The following is a 16,452-nucleotide window of genomic DNA, read 5'->3' as shown; positions in this document are numbered from 1 at the left end:
AAAGCCTCCCGACGAAAAGGACGGATTAGGAGATACTAGTGGGCTGGTGTGAGTTGACTTCTGTGGTCCGTACTTGTTGTTGACACACATATAAAGAGGATGAGATGTGCTCGACGAAGAAAAACATGACAACAAGTGAGGACAAACCGAAAAGGTCCAGATTTTAGAGATATCAAGCCATCCCTGTCCTTGACTTTGAGCTAAAATCCTGATAAAACACAAACCGAATGTGCATCCAGGCTTGAAACCTGCCAAAGTCGATGACGGTGAAAGCAACGGTTACAAGTTCTGGCCTTTCGTTTAAAAAATGTAATAGAAATGGCTACAGTCTCCACGGGGAAGAATGCTTTCCAAAATCCATCCGCTCTCTCTCAGCCGAGCCATTACCAATGTGTCACGCTGTTTCCTGTGCGAGACGGATGATGGAGCATCAGACGTCGGCGATACATCTATGTCAGGGTGATGCCGCTATAACTGTTCCCCCCCACTTTAAAAAAAATAACGAGACAGTCCATCAAAGTCGAGCTTATTTAGCCCGAAACCCTCCTGCAGTTAATGGGAGGAACCGGTTCGGCTCCTAAAATGTACATGACTGAAATGTGGCTGATTGGTCAATTCAATGGGATTAATAGCCCACTGAAGCAATCGACCTCACATTCAATCCGTCGGCAAACAGATCCTGTGTCTGCTCAGACTTCATCAGACCCTCCACTGGAGTGCAGAGTCCTTAAATTGCCCACTTAGCTCAGCTGTAAAGATCAAATGACTTTACAGCACGAGGAAGGGTTTCTGGGTCAGGTACATCTGTGTTTATTCATGCATTCATGTAGGACGTGCACGCCCATATTAGTAATTATCAGCTCTACTTAAATGACTGCATGCTGTGGAAACTTTATGTAAGCATAGACATGACTGTTTGACTGATGGGCAGGGCTGCCGCTTGTATCAACACACACAAAAACACCTCTGAGACAACTTAATTATTGACTTAGCAAAGACTTCTGTGTAAAGTAAACGTCATCAGGTAAGCAGAATAAACTAAGAATAAGGCGTTACATAACCCAGTCATACATAACGGATCACCTCAGTGCAGAACAACGCCTGCTGCGCCATAATTATGCAAACATTTTTATTAGTAAAATGCTGAAAAAGTTTGCTTAATGTTCACAAAAAAAATCCCTCACGAGACGAATGAGTCATCCCCGTTAAGAGGTGATGAGCAGCCGGCACGTGCACATTAACATTGATACAGATTGCAGTTTCCTTGCAAAAGCACGACCCTGTTATTTGGTAAATGGCTCATAAATGATGAAGTGACAACAAACCAGGCAAAGAGAGGAGCGATACTGAAGGACCAGGCAAGTAGCATGTTATTAGGAGAGCTAACAAAGAGACCAAAGAGAACCCTGAAGGAGCCGGGAAGAAGAGTGGAGGATCACTCTAAGCCTCACACTCCACACAGCCGAGCTTCATGGGAGACAGAGAAGAAAAGAGATTTAGAGGTCCTCCAATGGCAGGTGGGAGACTCCTTTATGCCCTTTTTTGGGGGGCTTTATATGTTTTCTTGGAATCTGCAGTAATTCACATTTTTTACATTAACAATGGATCAAATTATCAGGTTGTGTGAAAGGAGTCACTTTAATCTGACTGACTTGTTTTGGTTTTATGACCTTGCAACTTTGACATGTTGAGTGTCACGGCTCTCATCCACATAGTTTACATACTCCGAAGGAAGCCTACTCTATAGCCGCCCAGCACCAACACCCAGTGTTCTGTGGAGTCATTGTTGCTTTAAAGACAATGTTAAATCTACTTTCTTCCACGCCACATCCTTCAAAGTGCACTTTTGAGGGTGATGACATATATATGAAATAAAGGCTGAAATATACAGGCTCTGCTGTGTTTAATGAAGGGGAAGAACCTGAGCGATGGAGTCAAATGGCTCAGGGGCCTTCAGACCAGTTTCGTCTTGAGGGAGGGGAGGAGGCAGAGGTCAGGAAGGTCACATCCCAGAGTCCCTCGCTGGGAGTTCATGAGGTACAGCACGCAACAGTCACATCAGAAAATGTGGCGGAATCGTGATTTATTTTCCAAGAGGAAACAAAATATTCATTTCCTCAGCAGAAAGTGACATTTGCAAACATCCGTGTGGAACAACGAACACACAGTTATGTAATCGGTTTAAATGTACCATCTTGGCATGGTCCAACAGGTTAAATCACATACTGTGTAGGAATACGGTGACATGAAGTGCACCTTTAATTTGCCTAATTAGCCAATGTAGCCCATTAGCCTTCTCCGGAGTGAACCATCGGACCAAGTAATGAATGACAGGCACTAATAAGGTGCACATTTCTACTCATAAACCCCTTTCAGCTCAGGTAATGACTTCGGTGGTATCATAGCAACAAGTGACAAAGTCTGGGCACAGAGCGCACGTGAGAGAGATCTCAGTATGATAATGGCAACGCAAATGTAAAATAAGACCACTTTTCAACTTTGTCTGCATTGAATGCAAACCGTGAAGCTTTCCACACATTTGACATTTGAGTCCTCGCAGCACAATGGATGCAATGATTGAACATTGATTCTAGAGATGTACAGAGGAAGGGAACATCCGTCGCTGCCTCCTTCGTCTCCGACATGTGAGCTGATAACAATGAGCCGTCTCCCTTTTGAGACCACTCGCCATGAATGCAATGAGAACTGCTCTACATAAGACCATTCATGAAATTCAAACAAAAGACTGAACTCCTCTGTCAGTGTTTTAAATATTAACAACGTTCTCTCTTATTTCCATTTTTTAAATACTGTAAAAGTAAGCTAGTTCAATTGTTAGGCACGGTCAACTTATTCTTCTACAGTATTTATTTTGTACACTTTCTAGTTTTCCTAAATGTAAGCCCAAAATACAAAAGTGCCTGCGACAGTACGTTTTATTGTCTTTTAATATCCTTTGGGCTCTTTGCAGGCACCTCTTATCACCAATAAGTTTATTAAGTATGCTGTCTATCGCTCCTCTGTAAAAGTTAACAAAAACCTTTCGCCTTCTCAAGTTTCCTTAAGAAACTACAGCGTGAACAGGAGGGGGCCGAGCACACGGCCCTGGGGGACTCCGATGATCAACACTGGAGTGGGGGAAGGCAAGGCCAACAATCCGACGTGCCTGAGGTCGTTTTGTGAGAAAGTGTAACCAGTTGCAGTGTGAGGTAAGTTTACCAATCCATTCCATTGTGAGATCCTGTGCTAAGCTGAAATCAACAAAGAGCATATTTTTTCAAGACGTGAGCGGAGACGGCATCCTCATCTGCAGACTTTCTAGATAATGTGAACTCTCTCCTGTGAAGGTAATATGCTCAAAATGTTAGTGATGACATTTATTGGTAGACAACCTGGAACGCTATCATGCCAAGCAGTAATAAATGCCAGGTACAGGCAGAGCTGAAATACTTTTCTTTTTTGTTTTAAATATGTCAAATTAAAGTAACAAAAATTACATTTGTTGCTTTTTTCTAATTAAAGTCTTTACTGTATTTCCTTAAATGGTTTTAAAACCAATATTAAGGCATGTGTTCAAACATCTGCACATTTAATTAACTACTGTAACTATTATTAACAAGCAACATACATCATCAATAAAGAGTGAGATGAATGACTCACAGATTATTGATTTATGATATACTGATATCATAAATCTCTGATCCTGTTTGTACCAGAAACTAACTATGATGTTTTCTGCATTGCACACGCAGAACTTTAAGTAAAATCTCCCATTTTCCCCCTTCTTGTGCTTCTTTTTGTCTATGTTTGTCTGTGATTGGCTGCTGCAAGCTCATGGAGCGTGAGATACTGCCCTCTCCTGATTGGCTGGGAGCAGAAGGGGGCAGGTGCTGTGTGTGAACATAAATACAGAGTGCAGTCTTGACAGGCACATTCACATGCATCATCCTCCTCCAACAGGTCCACATCCAGCTCCATCACTGACAGCAAAAACACTTCAGACACAGATCCACAGGCAAAAGGAAGAGAGATCATTTCAAGCAGCGTTTGAGGAAAAAGAGCTCATCATGTCTTTTGAAGTGAAGGAGAAGACGGAGGTGCGTCTGGTGTTTTTGGGAGCAGCAGGAGTTGGGAAGACAGCCCTCATCCAGCGCTTCCTCAAAGACACTTTTGAGCCCAAGCACCGGCGCACAGTGGAGGAGCTCCACAGGAAGGAGTACGAGGTGGCGGGCGTCAAAATCACCATCAACATCATGGACACCAGCGGCAGCTACTCCTTCCCCGCCATGCGCAAGCTCTCCATTCAGAGCAGCGACGCCTTCGCCCTGGTCTACGCCGTGGATGACCCCCAATCCCTGGAAGCCGTCAAGACTCTGCGAGACGAGATCCTGGAGGTCAAAGAGGACAAGTACACGCCCATCGTGGTGATAGGCAACAAGATAGACCGCCACGACGAGCGCCAGGTGTCCAGCAAGGACGTGCTGTCCACGGTGGAGATGGACTGGAACCACAGCTTCCTGGAGTCCTCCGCCAAAGACAACGTCAACGTGCTGGAGGCCTTCAGGGAGCTGCTCCAGCAGGCCAACCTGCCCAGTCGGTTCAGCCCAGCGCTGTGCCGGAGACGGGAGACCTTCCCCAAGGAGAGCAGCAAACGACCCCCTATGAACAAGACCAACAGCTGCACCATCTCATAGTGATGCGGAGTCCAGAAAGAGACTGGAAAGGCTTCGTTGGTGGGGATCTCCAAGAGGAGAGTCGGTTTAATGATGTGGCAGACTTGAAAGCATTGAACTCGGAAGCGGCGCCGGAGGCAAAGAGACGCCACAGCGAGGACAGACATGTCACCATGAGAACGGTCACCACCTCAAAGACATGAAAGAATGTGGTTGAACAACCGTTTGAACCCTGAACTCTGTGAAATATGATGACATAACATCATCACGAGCTCAGTTCACACAAATGTATATGTGAGGTTTACAGTTTTTTAAGGTGTTTGTGTTACCGGTGTTAAAATGTGCAATAAGTGTGTTTACATAAGATATATGAAAAAAGGTGACTGTTCATATTTTAGTAACAGCAAACATTATGTTGGGGTGTATTGTGCAGCTGAAATAAGGTAAACGTTTGGAAGTGTTGAAGGACAAAGATGTTTGTTTGTTAAATGGCGTATTCAATGACTGTAATTCTACTCCAGGTTTCTTCGAGGTGACAAACGTCTTTTCCTTGAGAACCGCGCTGGTCTGACCTGAAATGTAGGTTTTAAAAATAAGCTGCGTTACCCGACCAACCTGTCTGTATTTAACGTGTTTGGTGTTGAATGACATGAATGTACCAACAAAACAAAACAAAAAAATACTTGAAAGCAGCAAGTGGATTATCCTGGTGAAATAAAGTCAAGTTACACACAAACACAATTTGTCTGTTTTGTATTGTATTGCCCCCTGGTGGTCATTATTTAACATAACGCAGCCAGTTAATGAACGCTCTCCAGGTCAATATGAGGAAGCGTATGCTTCCAAACATGTTGTCAAATTAGATTTTATGGTAACCAAGATATATATATATATATATATATATATATATATATATATATATATAAAAAATAAAAACCTGTATATTCCATTTAAACTTCTAAAATATGAGAGATAAAACACAAATACTATTGATACTGTCCTATATACTGTACTGTATGTACGTTTCCTACTGTATTTTTCAGATTCACAATAAAAGTAGTATTTAGTACTCTAAGTTCATGTAAAATGACACACTTCCAGCTTGCCATTAAACAGGATGGCTGGTTAAATGCATCATTTCACCCTTCACATGTGCGGTTAAACTTTCCTGACTGTTAAAAGACCACACAAGTCCAGGGAGGCAGAGAATAAAATGTATGCTTCCCCTTTCTAAAAATGCTCAGAGACAAGGTGCATTGTTTCCCCAGAATGAGACGAGGAAGTGACCTGCGATAATCAGATCTCTGGTTCCTCTTTGCATCTCTTTTAAACTCAAACGCCATCTCCAGCCGGTTCTCAGCGGCACACAAACTCATCTTTTCAGCCGGCAGACGGACGACGCGGAGGCAGATCGGCACATTTTTTTGAAAGCTCAGGTGCGAACTAAACTTTCCATTCACAGGCATAGAAAACCATTCGAATAAGTCTCACATGTAAGACAGAAAGGTTTCATTGACTGAATGAAGGCTAGTTTTGGGGGTTCGGCTCTGCTCCTAGACTTGGTCAAAGCTCCTCAGTGTTGCATCGATGCCTGAGAAGTTTGGAACAAGTACAGGATCTCTGACTGTCACTACTATCAGCTCTTTTGATTTATGACACAAGTATTTACATTTTTGTGTTGCATTTCAATTCTATTTTCAGCTAATTAACACAAATAACCGCATTAAGTCTACAGAGATTTCTTTAACACAGCTAACTCTGCAACCTGCAATGAGATGGTAAATAATATTTCTGATTGACGTCAATATTTGAAGAAATATAAAGTGTGCCAAGATTTACAATTCCGTTGTCTTCTTATGCAAAAATATCCAGGAAAAGAAGATTCTTATTCCAAACGACAACCTGGTACAATTTGACTTCACTGTAATCGGATTGTGCATTTAGTACTTGTATTTAGTAGTTGTGTACTAACTATATAGCACTTGGTAGATTTGGTAGAGACGAGGCACAGCAAGAGGCAACGGTTTTATTTTCATACACATTGACAAACGGCGTAGAGCTAGAGGGAAGGGTGTTGCTGTCTAAAATAAATCCTACGTCCTCCACATCACAGACAAGTCAGGGAGAACGTAAATACAGAGGAGACATTATGAAACACGCTAAAGACAGATCATATTTTACACTGCATAGCAACATTTGATACGGACAACCTTCAAAACACCAGCATGTGCATCTAGCTCTCATCAGGAGAGATAAGAAAAGAAAAGGGCCAACAGTACTGCGGTATGGAAGACATAGTTTTTCACATGAAATCGGAACAAAAGCATCAAAAACAAAAGAAGAACTAACCGTGTACTGGCTTGTTAAGTAGATTTCCCTGAGCAAAAGGCTCAATCAGCATACAAATACACTAATTTCCTCTTATGCATCACTTTGAAATTACTCAGCAAAAAGGTGCCGTGTTCAAATTAAGTTTTGTAGACAAACATTAAGAAAATAATGGAGGAGTTTTTGACAGCTTGCTAAAAATGCATTTATTGTAATTTAATTTTTTTTTTTTTTTTTTTTACTGCTGGCCAATTTTCTTTTCGTTTAGTAGTCATATACAAACTTCCAAGCAGCCATCAGTTTACTACAGTGCAAAAAAACCTCAAGTAGCCCACCATATTGAATTTAGTCAAAGCCGTGGTGGTAAAGTGATGCACCTGAAGCATGGATCACTTCAACCTCTACTTCTCTGGTACATTCAAGTGCTGGTGTGACACTCGGGTTTCACGACTTCAACGTTGGTTGCTGTAAAGCACTTAACAAATGAGCCCCAAACTCAAACTCAGAGGGGCAAGAAAGGAACAAAAGCAGATCAAGACCTTGGTTGATGCTTGTACTGTATTTACGGTGTAAAAACCTTTAAGGATATAATGTGGATTAGTGTTTCTAACCTCCAGACAACACTACTGTGACGTGAAAATAAAAAAAAAGAAAACCCAGCAAGAGGATAACGGTGTCGACGACGTCACCAAGGCAAGTTTATTTTCATAGCAATCTAAAATACAACTAAAACAACTGGCTGCTTCGAAAAAACAAAGAAAAAAAATACATGAAGGACATGTTGACTCTGAAAAACAGTCGGCAGTGATGTTTGGTTTTCATGGTTCGTAGCTACAACAAAGATGGATTTTTGAGTCATTCACATGCAATGTGATGTCATCGTCAGATTACATCAGTTTATAATAAACACTGTATTAGAATAAGTATGTTCAGTCTACTGCTAGGGAGAGTAAATTAAAGGGTTAGTCCCATTAAAACATGTCCCCACTTCCTCCTACATCACACGTTATCCGTACACTGTTAGACAACAGGCGCAAAACAATGGAAGTGAATGGAATTTCATTTATTGTTTCAATTTCCAAAATACTTCACATTGAATCATTTGAGCACCATAAATGAAATTAAATTAACCTCCATTGCAGCAGGATAACAGCAGGACAAACGGACGGAGACATTTCAAAACAGCAGCATTAAACCCAAACTATCCTGTTAGAATCGAGTTAAACTCACCCCCGAATATATAGCACGTATGATGCCGAACCATTAATATTCTACAGATGTTCTGAACATTATTGTGTCACATTTTACCAAACATTCCCACAAATGCTGCACAAACGTAGAGTTTGGGCACCAAAAAGCAGGAGTTTGTCCAGTGTCTATGTGGTTTTAAATGCAAAGACATCACGGTGCCGAGCATCACGAGGGCCAGCAGGAGCGTCTGGGAAACGGTCGGTAAAGCAGAAAGTCTGGAGACATTTTTCTCTTCTCTTTTGCAGCTCAAGCTCAGTCACTAGATATGAGGTACCACAGTGTATGACAAAATAAGACGTTTGTTTTTTAAATACACACCATCTCTTGTTCAGGTTGGAAAAGCAGCGAGGGAGACTTCATATGAAAGATGAATGCATGAGAGTGAAAGTCGTAGGTTTTATCATCATCGTTTCCCAACAAGAACAGAAAGAAATACATTTTACACCTTTTAAATAACTCTGGGTAATGTTTACTATTTCATGTAATCCGGACATAAACACATGGAACGGTCGCTGGGTTTTTTTTTTTTTTTTTTTGTAAGTGCACCTGCCTTCAGTCACCATCACCCCTCCTCACCCGGTCTGCCCCTCCTCAGTCGTCCACGGTGATGTTGCGGAACAAGTAGGCCATGGACTCTCCGTTGTGGATGCGGCGGATGGCCTCAGCCAGGATCATGCTGACATCCACAGTCTTGATTTTGGGACACTGTAGCTTCTGCACTTCATGGGGGACTGTGTTGGTCACCACCACCTGAGGGTCGAATAATCAGAGTCTGTGAGTTTACATTTAAATTAAAAAAAATCTGTTTACTGGTGCCGTTTCTTCTCAGGCTGATTTAGTGGAAAAACCCCCAAATGTAACCGCTTTTGTTTTCTGAACCCTGGATAGTAAAGAGGAACTGAAAAATGAAACTAAACGTTTCCAGAAATACAACTACAATATAATAATCCATTCCTTTTTCCAGTTAGCTAATTCTACGTCATAACAATTCAACAGAAAATTCCCCGACAAGAAGAAGTATCCTCTTTTACATTGTGTTCACAAAGAATAGAGAACTAACAGACTACTTTATACTGTAGGTAGGAGAACAGCTCACTTTACTTAAATGCAGATCAAAAACAACACTTTTAGGTGTCCTTACCTCGTCGATGGCGGATTCCTCGATTAGGCGTGGAGCATCAGCGGACAGTAAGCCATGTGTGGCCATGATATAAATCTTATAGGCTCCTCTCTCTTTCAGGATCTCAGCAGCGGCAACAAAGTCTCCGACATCATCTATGATGTCATCCTGGAAGAGGATAGCGAAAAGCAACCTTGAGCTAAGACCATAAACAACTGGTCAGCAGCTAAACCCGTCTGTATCGCTGAATAGAGTATCTGTATGTTTTATTAAGAATTGTATGAGAACCATGTGAATAGTGAATTCAGAGCATCTTACCACAATGATGGCAATTCTCCCTCCCACGTCTCCAACGACAGTGATGGGAGGTTTCTCCTTGGCCATCATCACTGAAAGGGAAAGCAGAGCTCGTTACCTGCGAGAGCACGTCAGGGAGCGTACGTGTTCTGTACTTTCATCCAACTGAAAACAAAACTCAGTAGATTGGGTAAAATGGGTTGAGAAAATGTTTCGGAAAAAATGCTTTTTGCGATTTTAGGCAAATCTGAACCCCCGAATCATGAGGGTTGTTACTGAATGATGTAAATGATTTGTAGAGATTCCACAAGGCTGTAATCAATTTAAAGTGACGTCAAAGGTTGAAATTACTTCCCCCCATTGTACCCCGCCTACCTCTAAGAGATTAAAGTGAAATGCCAAACTTAGTACAGCACATGCCATGCAAAAAAAATCAAATGACAGGGTTTTTCTGCCCAGGATACCCAATCAGAAGGCAACGTACAACTGCCTGGACACGCACAACCTCAGGCCCAGGCCTCGGCAGGCACACGGCAGCAGTCTGCATATATATCAACCAATATGCAGCAGACGGTCTGATTTCACACAGGACAACAGTGGCCCACAAGCACTGATGAGGGTTTCTTCAGACACACTTGCCAATGTTCTGGGGTCAGTCCTCAGTCGAACATCACTGCTGCCAGCGACTACTTTTACATGCACACAACACTCCGCCTGTATCTCACAATCAGCCAATCACAGGAGATGACTGCTGCAGCTTTGAGACCAATATCACACGAATAACCTACTTATTATTCACATTTACGCAGCTTCATTTGTCACTGGGAGGACTTCTGAGCTGAACTGGTCTATAAACTCACACAAAAGGGTAAAAAAGCAACAATTACGATATAATCAAAATATTTCTCATATATCGATTACAATATATATCATGTTTTCTGGTCATTCAGGATATAAATAGGCTATATGAAATAACCACATGGTAAACGCCTGTCTGAATTAAATACTCGACAAATGAAAAGGACAGTATTTTCTTCAAAATTATCAGATTTTCTGAGTAATATGTGCTTGTAATTTAAACATAAGTGTATGACGCTACCTCAACATATGATTTAATCACAATATGATTCCATTCAAAGACGATTAATTATCACACTGAATAACTATCCCGCCCTAAAAATAACCTGAACATTCTCTACCGTGTGACTCTTTATTATCGAGTGTAGAACCTTTTCCTTTTCTCTTTTTAAAGCAGCTGCATTTGAAGTATTGTCGTGCATGTAAATGTAGTAATTCAAAGGGCAGAAGGAAACAATCCACTGGTAAACAATCAGCCAGCCAAGCCGATTGTGAAGGAAAGTATAAAGAAGCAGGGACAGGAGGAGCATGCCTTGCAGAACACTGAATACCGTGAGTCCCACAGCATCAGAAAACCTGGCAATGTCACATTCAGACTTTTATCACTAGATAACAAAAACAGCAAAAGCCATGTTGTTAGCAGTAAACACACACTTCTAAATAAATAAAAAAAACAATATGATGTTTTTCACAGCTTGCTGAGGTACTGCAACAAGCTACCTGAGAAATGTTTGGTCAAATATAAAAAGATAAAATAACATTCATTCAGACATTGGACTGATTTAAACAGCTTAAATGATTTCATCAGCAGATTTAAAACAACATGTTACTATACTAAATATTATTTTTGATCAAATAAAATCTGGTATCATCACTGAAGGAAGAAATTAAAACTTTGATTTGACTCTTAATTGAATGCTTAAATGTTCCAACAGTCCCATTCGTGATGTTTCTTCTTTCTTCCTAGCGCTAGATGTTACGTTTCAAAAGCATGCTTTGTTGTTATCACATGCAGTTATGACCAAAACTTAATCAGGTTTCTAAGAGCGGGTTTAATATATGGGTGCACCATGTGTTGATTGGCAAGATGAGTCCAGATATATAAAGTAAAGAAAACAAAAACAGAGAAAATGTTTGGCATGGTTCTGGTTTGATTTACGGAGTTTAAAATAAAATCAGAACACGACAAAACAAAAAGGAGGAGTTTGGCCATCTTGTAGAACGACTGTCTGGAATCTCAGAAAGGTGCAGTAAACATGTGAGCTGCCTTTTTTCAAGTCAAACATGCCATGCAAATAGCATCTAGTACGCTGTACAGTAGCTCATTGAACAATGTTTTTGTCAATGCAGACGGTCTTGTGCACGTCTCACAAACTCCCCGTCCAGAATCCAGACTGTATTTTCACAAGATGCAACGCAAACCCCTTCGTCTACACATGCACCAATTGAGGAGCCATTTGAAGAGGAATCATTTCATAGTCAGATGGAAGTTATGTTTTTACGGTCGTACTTGGGAGCTCTATGCCGGGGAACGGAGCTTGTTGTTTGCCTGCTATTACCAACAAATAAACACCACGTTAACACAAATGCACAAATATTTGACATGACAAACACATGATGCCAAGACTTGGAAAATCCTCACTCGGTTTTTTTACGGACAAACATCAAAATATCTCTCACAGCGACAAATCAAGAGGTGTTAATTTAAATCTCCGTGCGGTTAAAGCAGTTAGGAAGCACGTTATTGTTCCATGGGAGGATTTTTTAAGTCAAGGGTGAGAATAGAAAAACACAAGTAAGAATAGAAATATTTTTACTAAATAATAAAGTGAATACTGGACGCAAATACGTCGGAGTCATTTGCCAATGACACAATCATTCAATATTTTCTCAGAACCGTTAAAAATGGCCTAACCATGAATAAACACTGCAGATATGTTTTAAAACTGAATGAGTCACGTTAGTATCTCTCACCAAATATAACATATGTGCCAAGAGATAGGCAAGGACTATGATTCTATGATTAAAAAGCATGTCACTCTTTGCAAGTTAGGAGTTGCAGCTTGCGGAGGATGCAGCATGAGTGGATGTCGTGTATCTGTGGAATTAAAACATGCAGCGACACGGAAAGTAAATTTCCTGCGAGTGTGGTTGATGGTATGACTAAGGAACAGCAGAACCGTCAGCGTAAAACAGGTTAGCACAAATAAGAGCTGTTTTGGGTTGTTGGCAGGATTGATGTCATGAACGCAGTGAAGTGTTGAAGATTTGAACTGCTGAGAAGATAAACTAGCAGAAATAATAAGCAATGTCTTGCCGAATTTGACACACAAAAAGGAATGTAACTGTGAGAAACAACAAACGGGAATATGTTTTCTATACAGGTAAAATCTATGAAGCGCTGGGCAAAAATAATCTGCAAAAAAAATAATGATGGGTGTTCTTACAAGGAAGCTCCAGTCCTGTGTGTCCTGAGGTGTTGCGTACGCTTGGTGGGGAGTGTCTTCCATCAGCCATGTCAGACTCCGAACACTGAGCCTCGCCGTGGATCACAGCCAGACCCAAGCGGAGGCGTTCTGCATAAGATTGAGCCCTAAAAAACATACAAAACATGCTTATTTACAAATATTAAGTCAATTCAGTGCACATTAAATACTGCACTTTCTATTTTTATGATCGAATAGTCCTGGCAACAACAATCACGTTCATATTTTAAGACTCTTTAGAAGCAATTTCATCGTTGCAATGCTAAGGGATGAGGTGAAACGTGTTTATTTGTATCCATCGGTTACCTCTTAGCTGCTGAGGGAGACTTTGACACAATGATGGCGTTTCTGTAATCAGGAATCTGACAGGATGAAGGAAAAATTATGTTTATATTAGATCAATTATTACACACACACTCACACCAGACAATGGAATGGGAGTATTACCTCTTCCTGGATGTACTGAATCAAGAAAGGGGAGGCACGCAAGTTGTCCACTGGAAAGCTGAAGAAGCCCTGGATCTCCTTCTGATGCAAATCCATGGTGATGATGTGTGTTATTCCTTTGGGGTAAAAGACAGATTAACAGCATGATCTTACTCCCAATTAACACATTGCACTCTCAATAACTAGATGTACTGAGTGAAGATGCAATTAAATGACACTGATGGCGAGGGATAAAGAGACGGGCACACATTGTGATGCATTTCGTTCTCTTTACCTGCTTTCGCCAACATCGAAGCTAACAACTTGCTCACTATCGAGCCCCTCTTTCTCATCTTGCACTGTTTGCTGTAGGGAAAGTAAGGGATAACGCCAATGATGTTCTTTGCACAGGACGTCTTGAGGGCGTAGGCCATAACCAGCAGCTCCATGATCGCTGTGTTGACATCTCTGGTGCATTAAAACAAGAATAAAAAGGGACATTTTAACTTAAGCTAGTGAAACTGACGCAAGATCTCACTTGCAGGTGGCGATTTGTGCAGAACTTGAGATGTTAAACTCACCGGGGGATGGTCTGGATGATGAAGATGGTTTGTCCACGGACTGATTCTTTCACATCCACTCTGGTTTCTATTGTGACGGGAAAAAATAGTTTTTTCTAATCAGTTAAATTAGGCTGCAAAGTGCAAACAATTACACACACCCAGTCAATCTACATCATAAATTATATGGCCCATATAATATATATCTTGATGCTTCATCTTCAGCTACCATGCTCAAACATCCAATAGTCATGAATGTGAATACTGTGTGTTTGAATCCTCAGATTACTTATATATTCATAATGTAAACAGTGATTATTCAGACCCACCTCTGTTTGCTTGTAATAACGACTTAAATAAAGTGTTTGTGTTGCTTTAAAAGGGAAGCATGGTTATTTAGAAGCCTATAATAACTACCATTCCCCTTTGTTGGTAATGATTCCTCACCTCTGTTGGACTCCTGGAAGACCACAGACTTCCCCAGCTCGACTCCCAGCCGCCTGACACACAAAACCGCACACATTTACAGATCACACCCCTGATTACTGAACTACCAGTTAGAGACGTCAGAAATAATCAAGAATCATGCTTACTCCGTTATCTTCTTGGCCAATTCCGTGCACGCCACGGAGGAGTTTGCGGAAAAGACGCGATAACCACTTTTAGCGACGTTCATCGTGGCTGTGATGCTGCTGCTGGTGGAGGTTTGTTTCACAGACAACCTTCCGTTTTATCCAACCGACCACCGCGTTTGTTTCCCGACTTTCTTTTATGACGTCGCGGTTAGCTAACTAGCCAGCTAACGGTAGCTACCTACCGCACACTAGCCCGCTAGGTGAGCCAACTACGCGAAATCACCTTCAGTGTGCGACATAAGCTTTGCTACAGCCTCAGCTACGAAACTAGCATCAAGTTTTATCTTTATGTTACCTGTTTGTCTGGTTGTTGGCGAACCACAGGGGCTGATACCTGTCACTTAGGTAGCACCGTAGCCTAACAACCGTCGCCGTCTGCGCTCAGAATTACGGAATCCCTTAAGGGTCAAACTCCCCAGCTTGCGCGTTTTAAACATGCTTTATTTGACGCGCCAGCTAGGCTATATATAGTTTTACGAGCCACACTCATAATGTGACTGCAATATGTGTCTGAAGCATACTTACATTTGAGGCGCATAGTTTAAAAATAAACCATGCAAATAAACCACGCATATTTCTTGGATGAATTACACTTTATGTCATTGATTAGATGAGCTAAAATCAAGCAGCTCATCATGAGATAATTTAAGCAAAAACTTGTTGTTTACATGATTTGATTTTCTCAAATGTTGAATTTCTGACAGCAACTGAGAAGCAGCACTATTCCAACTTGTCCACTAGGTGTCATTACCTATTAGCCCTGGATCCACTTAGCAGAGTTATGTGTATGGATGTCAAATTATATTATAATGTTTGTTTATCTGAGGAAAACCGCAAAAAGCTAAGACATGATTTACAAGAAAAACTGCTCACACCAGTTTTTCTCATGTGGGTGAGGACAGTCTAATTAGTCATCAAGCATTACACGGTGTATTTTAGTTCCTCTGCAGGAACCTAAAGCATGCGGTGCGTGTTGATCTGCAATCATTGCCCAAGTCTTGTTTGTCTGATCACAGCAACCTAATCTGATCCCTGACGAGCCACTTTGACAACCATAAACCTGCAGTACATACTGCATGATGTTGATATTGATGGTTTTAATTGGGAATGCCCTGAGATTTCTGTGACAAGAAAACATTTTGATGTGTCTACCTTTCACACAGTTTCCCCCCCCAACTGTCAATGTTTAACCAGTCTGCGTTGTTGGCACCTGACGCCTGCAGTAAATCACCTCAATCCTACAATATCTTTTGTCTTTTCACTACTCCCATGTTTGCTCTCCCTTTGATGGTTAATCACCGTTTCCTGGCTTATTGGGCCCACGGCGTGAAACTTGAATAAGAGCATAATCGAGATTTCAGCTGTGAGATATGAATCACCACAGATAACCCCACGACACAGCAAAAGGTGGAGAAAAAGTATGCATTTGTAAAAAAAAAAAAGGTGTGGCGAGAGCCTCGTGGCTCACTTGAGAGTGTGTGTAATGAAAAAGATAAAGTAATGAAAAATGGGTCGTATAATCTGTTTCTTGTCAGGAGCACAGACTGAAAAACAAAATGAATAGACGCCTGCCCTATTTCTGATGGACGTCACGCCGCTTAATTTTCTGTGTTTCTACATTCACGTCGGCAGGGCTTTGAGAGAATATTCAATATTACGGGTTAATCTCCTGGATAGTCTGGAATGGTGACGACGGAGGTAGAAGGTCAGGGTGTGCTCCTTTATCTTTGTTCAGCGTCATAATCTTACATTGCATCCATGCTCAACCAGTGCATGTATTACATATTTGACTCAGTTATTGAGGATTTGCTTTCGAGC

General features: G+C 41.3%; 1 protein-coding gene and 1 pseudogene across 4 annotated transcripts in view; one reads left to right on the top strand and one right to left on the bottom strand.

Moving 5' to 3' along the window:
• The first annotated feature begins 3,946 nt into the window (after nt 1-3,946).
• Nucleotides 3,947-5,056, top strand: LOC311030892 (ras-related protein Rap-2a pseudogene; annotated as a pseudogene). Its single transcript has one exon. The product of its transcript is annotated as a ras-related protein Rap-2a pseudogene (transcript).
• Nucleotides 5,057-6,685: 1,629 nt separating this feature from the next.
• Nucleotides 6,686-16,452, bottom strand: part of prpsap2 (phosphoribosyl pyrophosphate synthetase-associated protein 2) — a 46,282-nt gene continuing 36,515 nt past the window's right edge. Inside the window, exons 2-12 of one of the 3 annotated variants that reach the window (XM_084037268.1) lie at nt 14,593-14,688; nt 14,447-14,499; nt 14,021-14,087; nt 13,735-13,907; nt 13,461-13,576; nt 13,320-13,375; nt 12,975-13,120; nt 12,038-12,079; nt 9,691-9,761; nt 9,394-9,540; nt 6,686-9,002 (exon numbers count right to left, since the gene is read on the bottom strand). In XM_084037268.1, coding sequence (XP_083893394.1) covers nt 8,844-9,002; nt 9,394-9,540; nt 9,691-9,761; nt 12,038-12,079; nt 12,975-13,120; nt 13,320-13,375; nt 13,461-13,576; nt 13,735-13,907; nt 14,021-14,087; nt 14,447-14,499; nt 14,593-14,675 — 1,113 coding nt within the window. In that variant the 5' untranslated portion in view covers nt 14,676-14,688 and the 3' untranslated portion in view covers nt 6,686-8,843. Of the gene's footprint in view, nt 9,003-9,393; nt 9,541-9,690; nt 9,762-12,037; nt 12,080-12,974; nt 13,121-13,319; nt 13,376-13,460; nt 13,577-13,734; nt 13,908-14,020; nt 14,088-14,446; nt 14,500-14,592; nt 15,016-16,452 lie in introns of those variants that run through there. The other 2 variants (XM_084037267.1, XM_084037269.1) reach the window with 2 other exon arrangements.

The sequence above is a fragment of the Eutrigla gurnardus genome, assembly GCF_963514095.1.
Source record: "Eutrigla gurnardus genome assembly, chromosome: 20".
Taxonomy (NCBI): Eukaryota; Metazoa; Chordata; class Actinopteri; order Perciformes; family Triglidae; genus Eutrigla; species Eutrigla gurnardus.
This window is presented reverse-complemented; position numbering and strand designations above follow the sequence as displayed.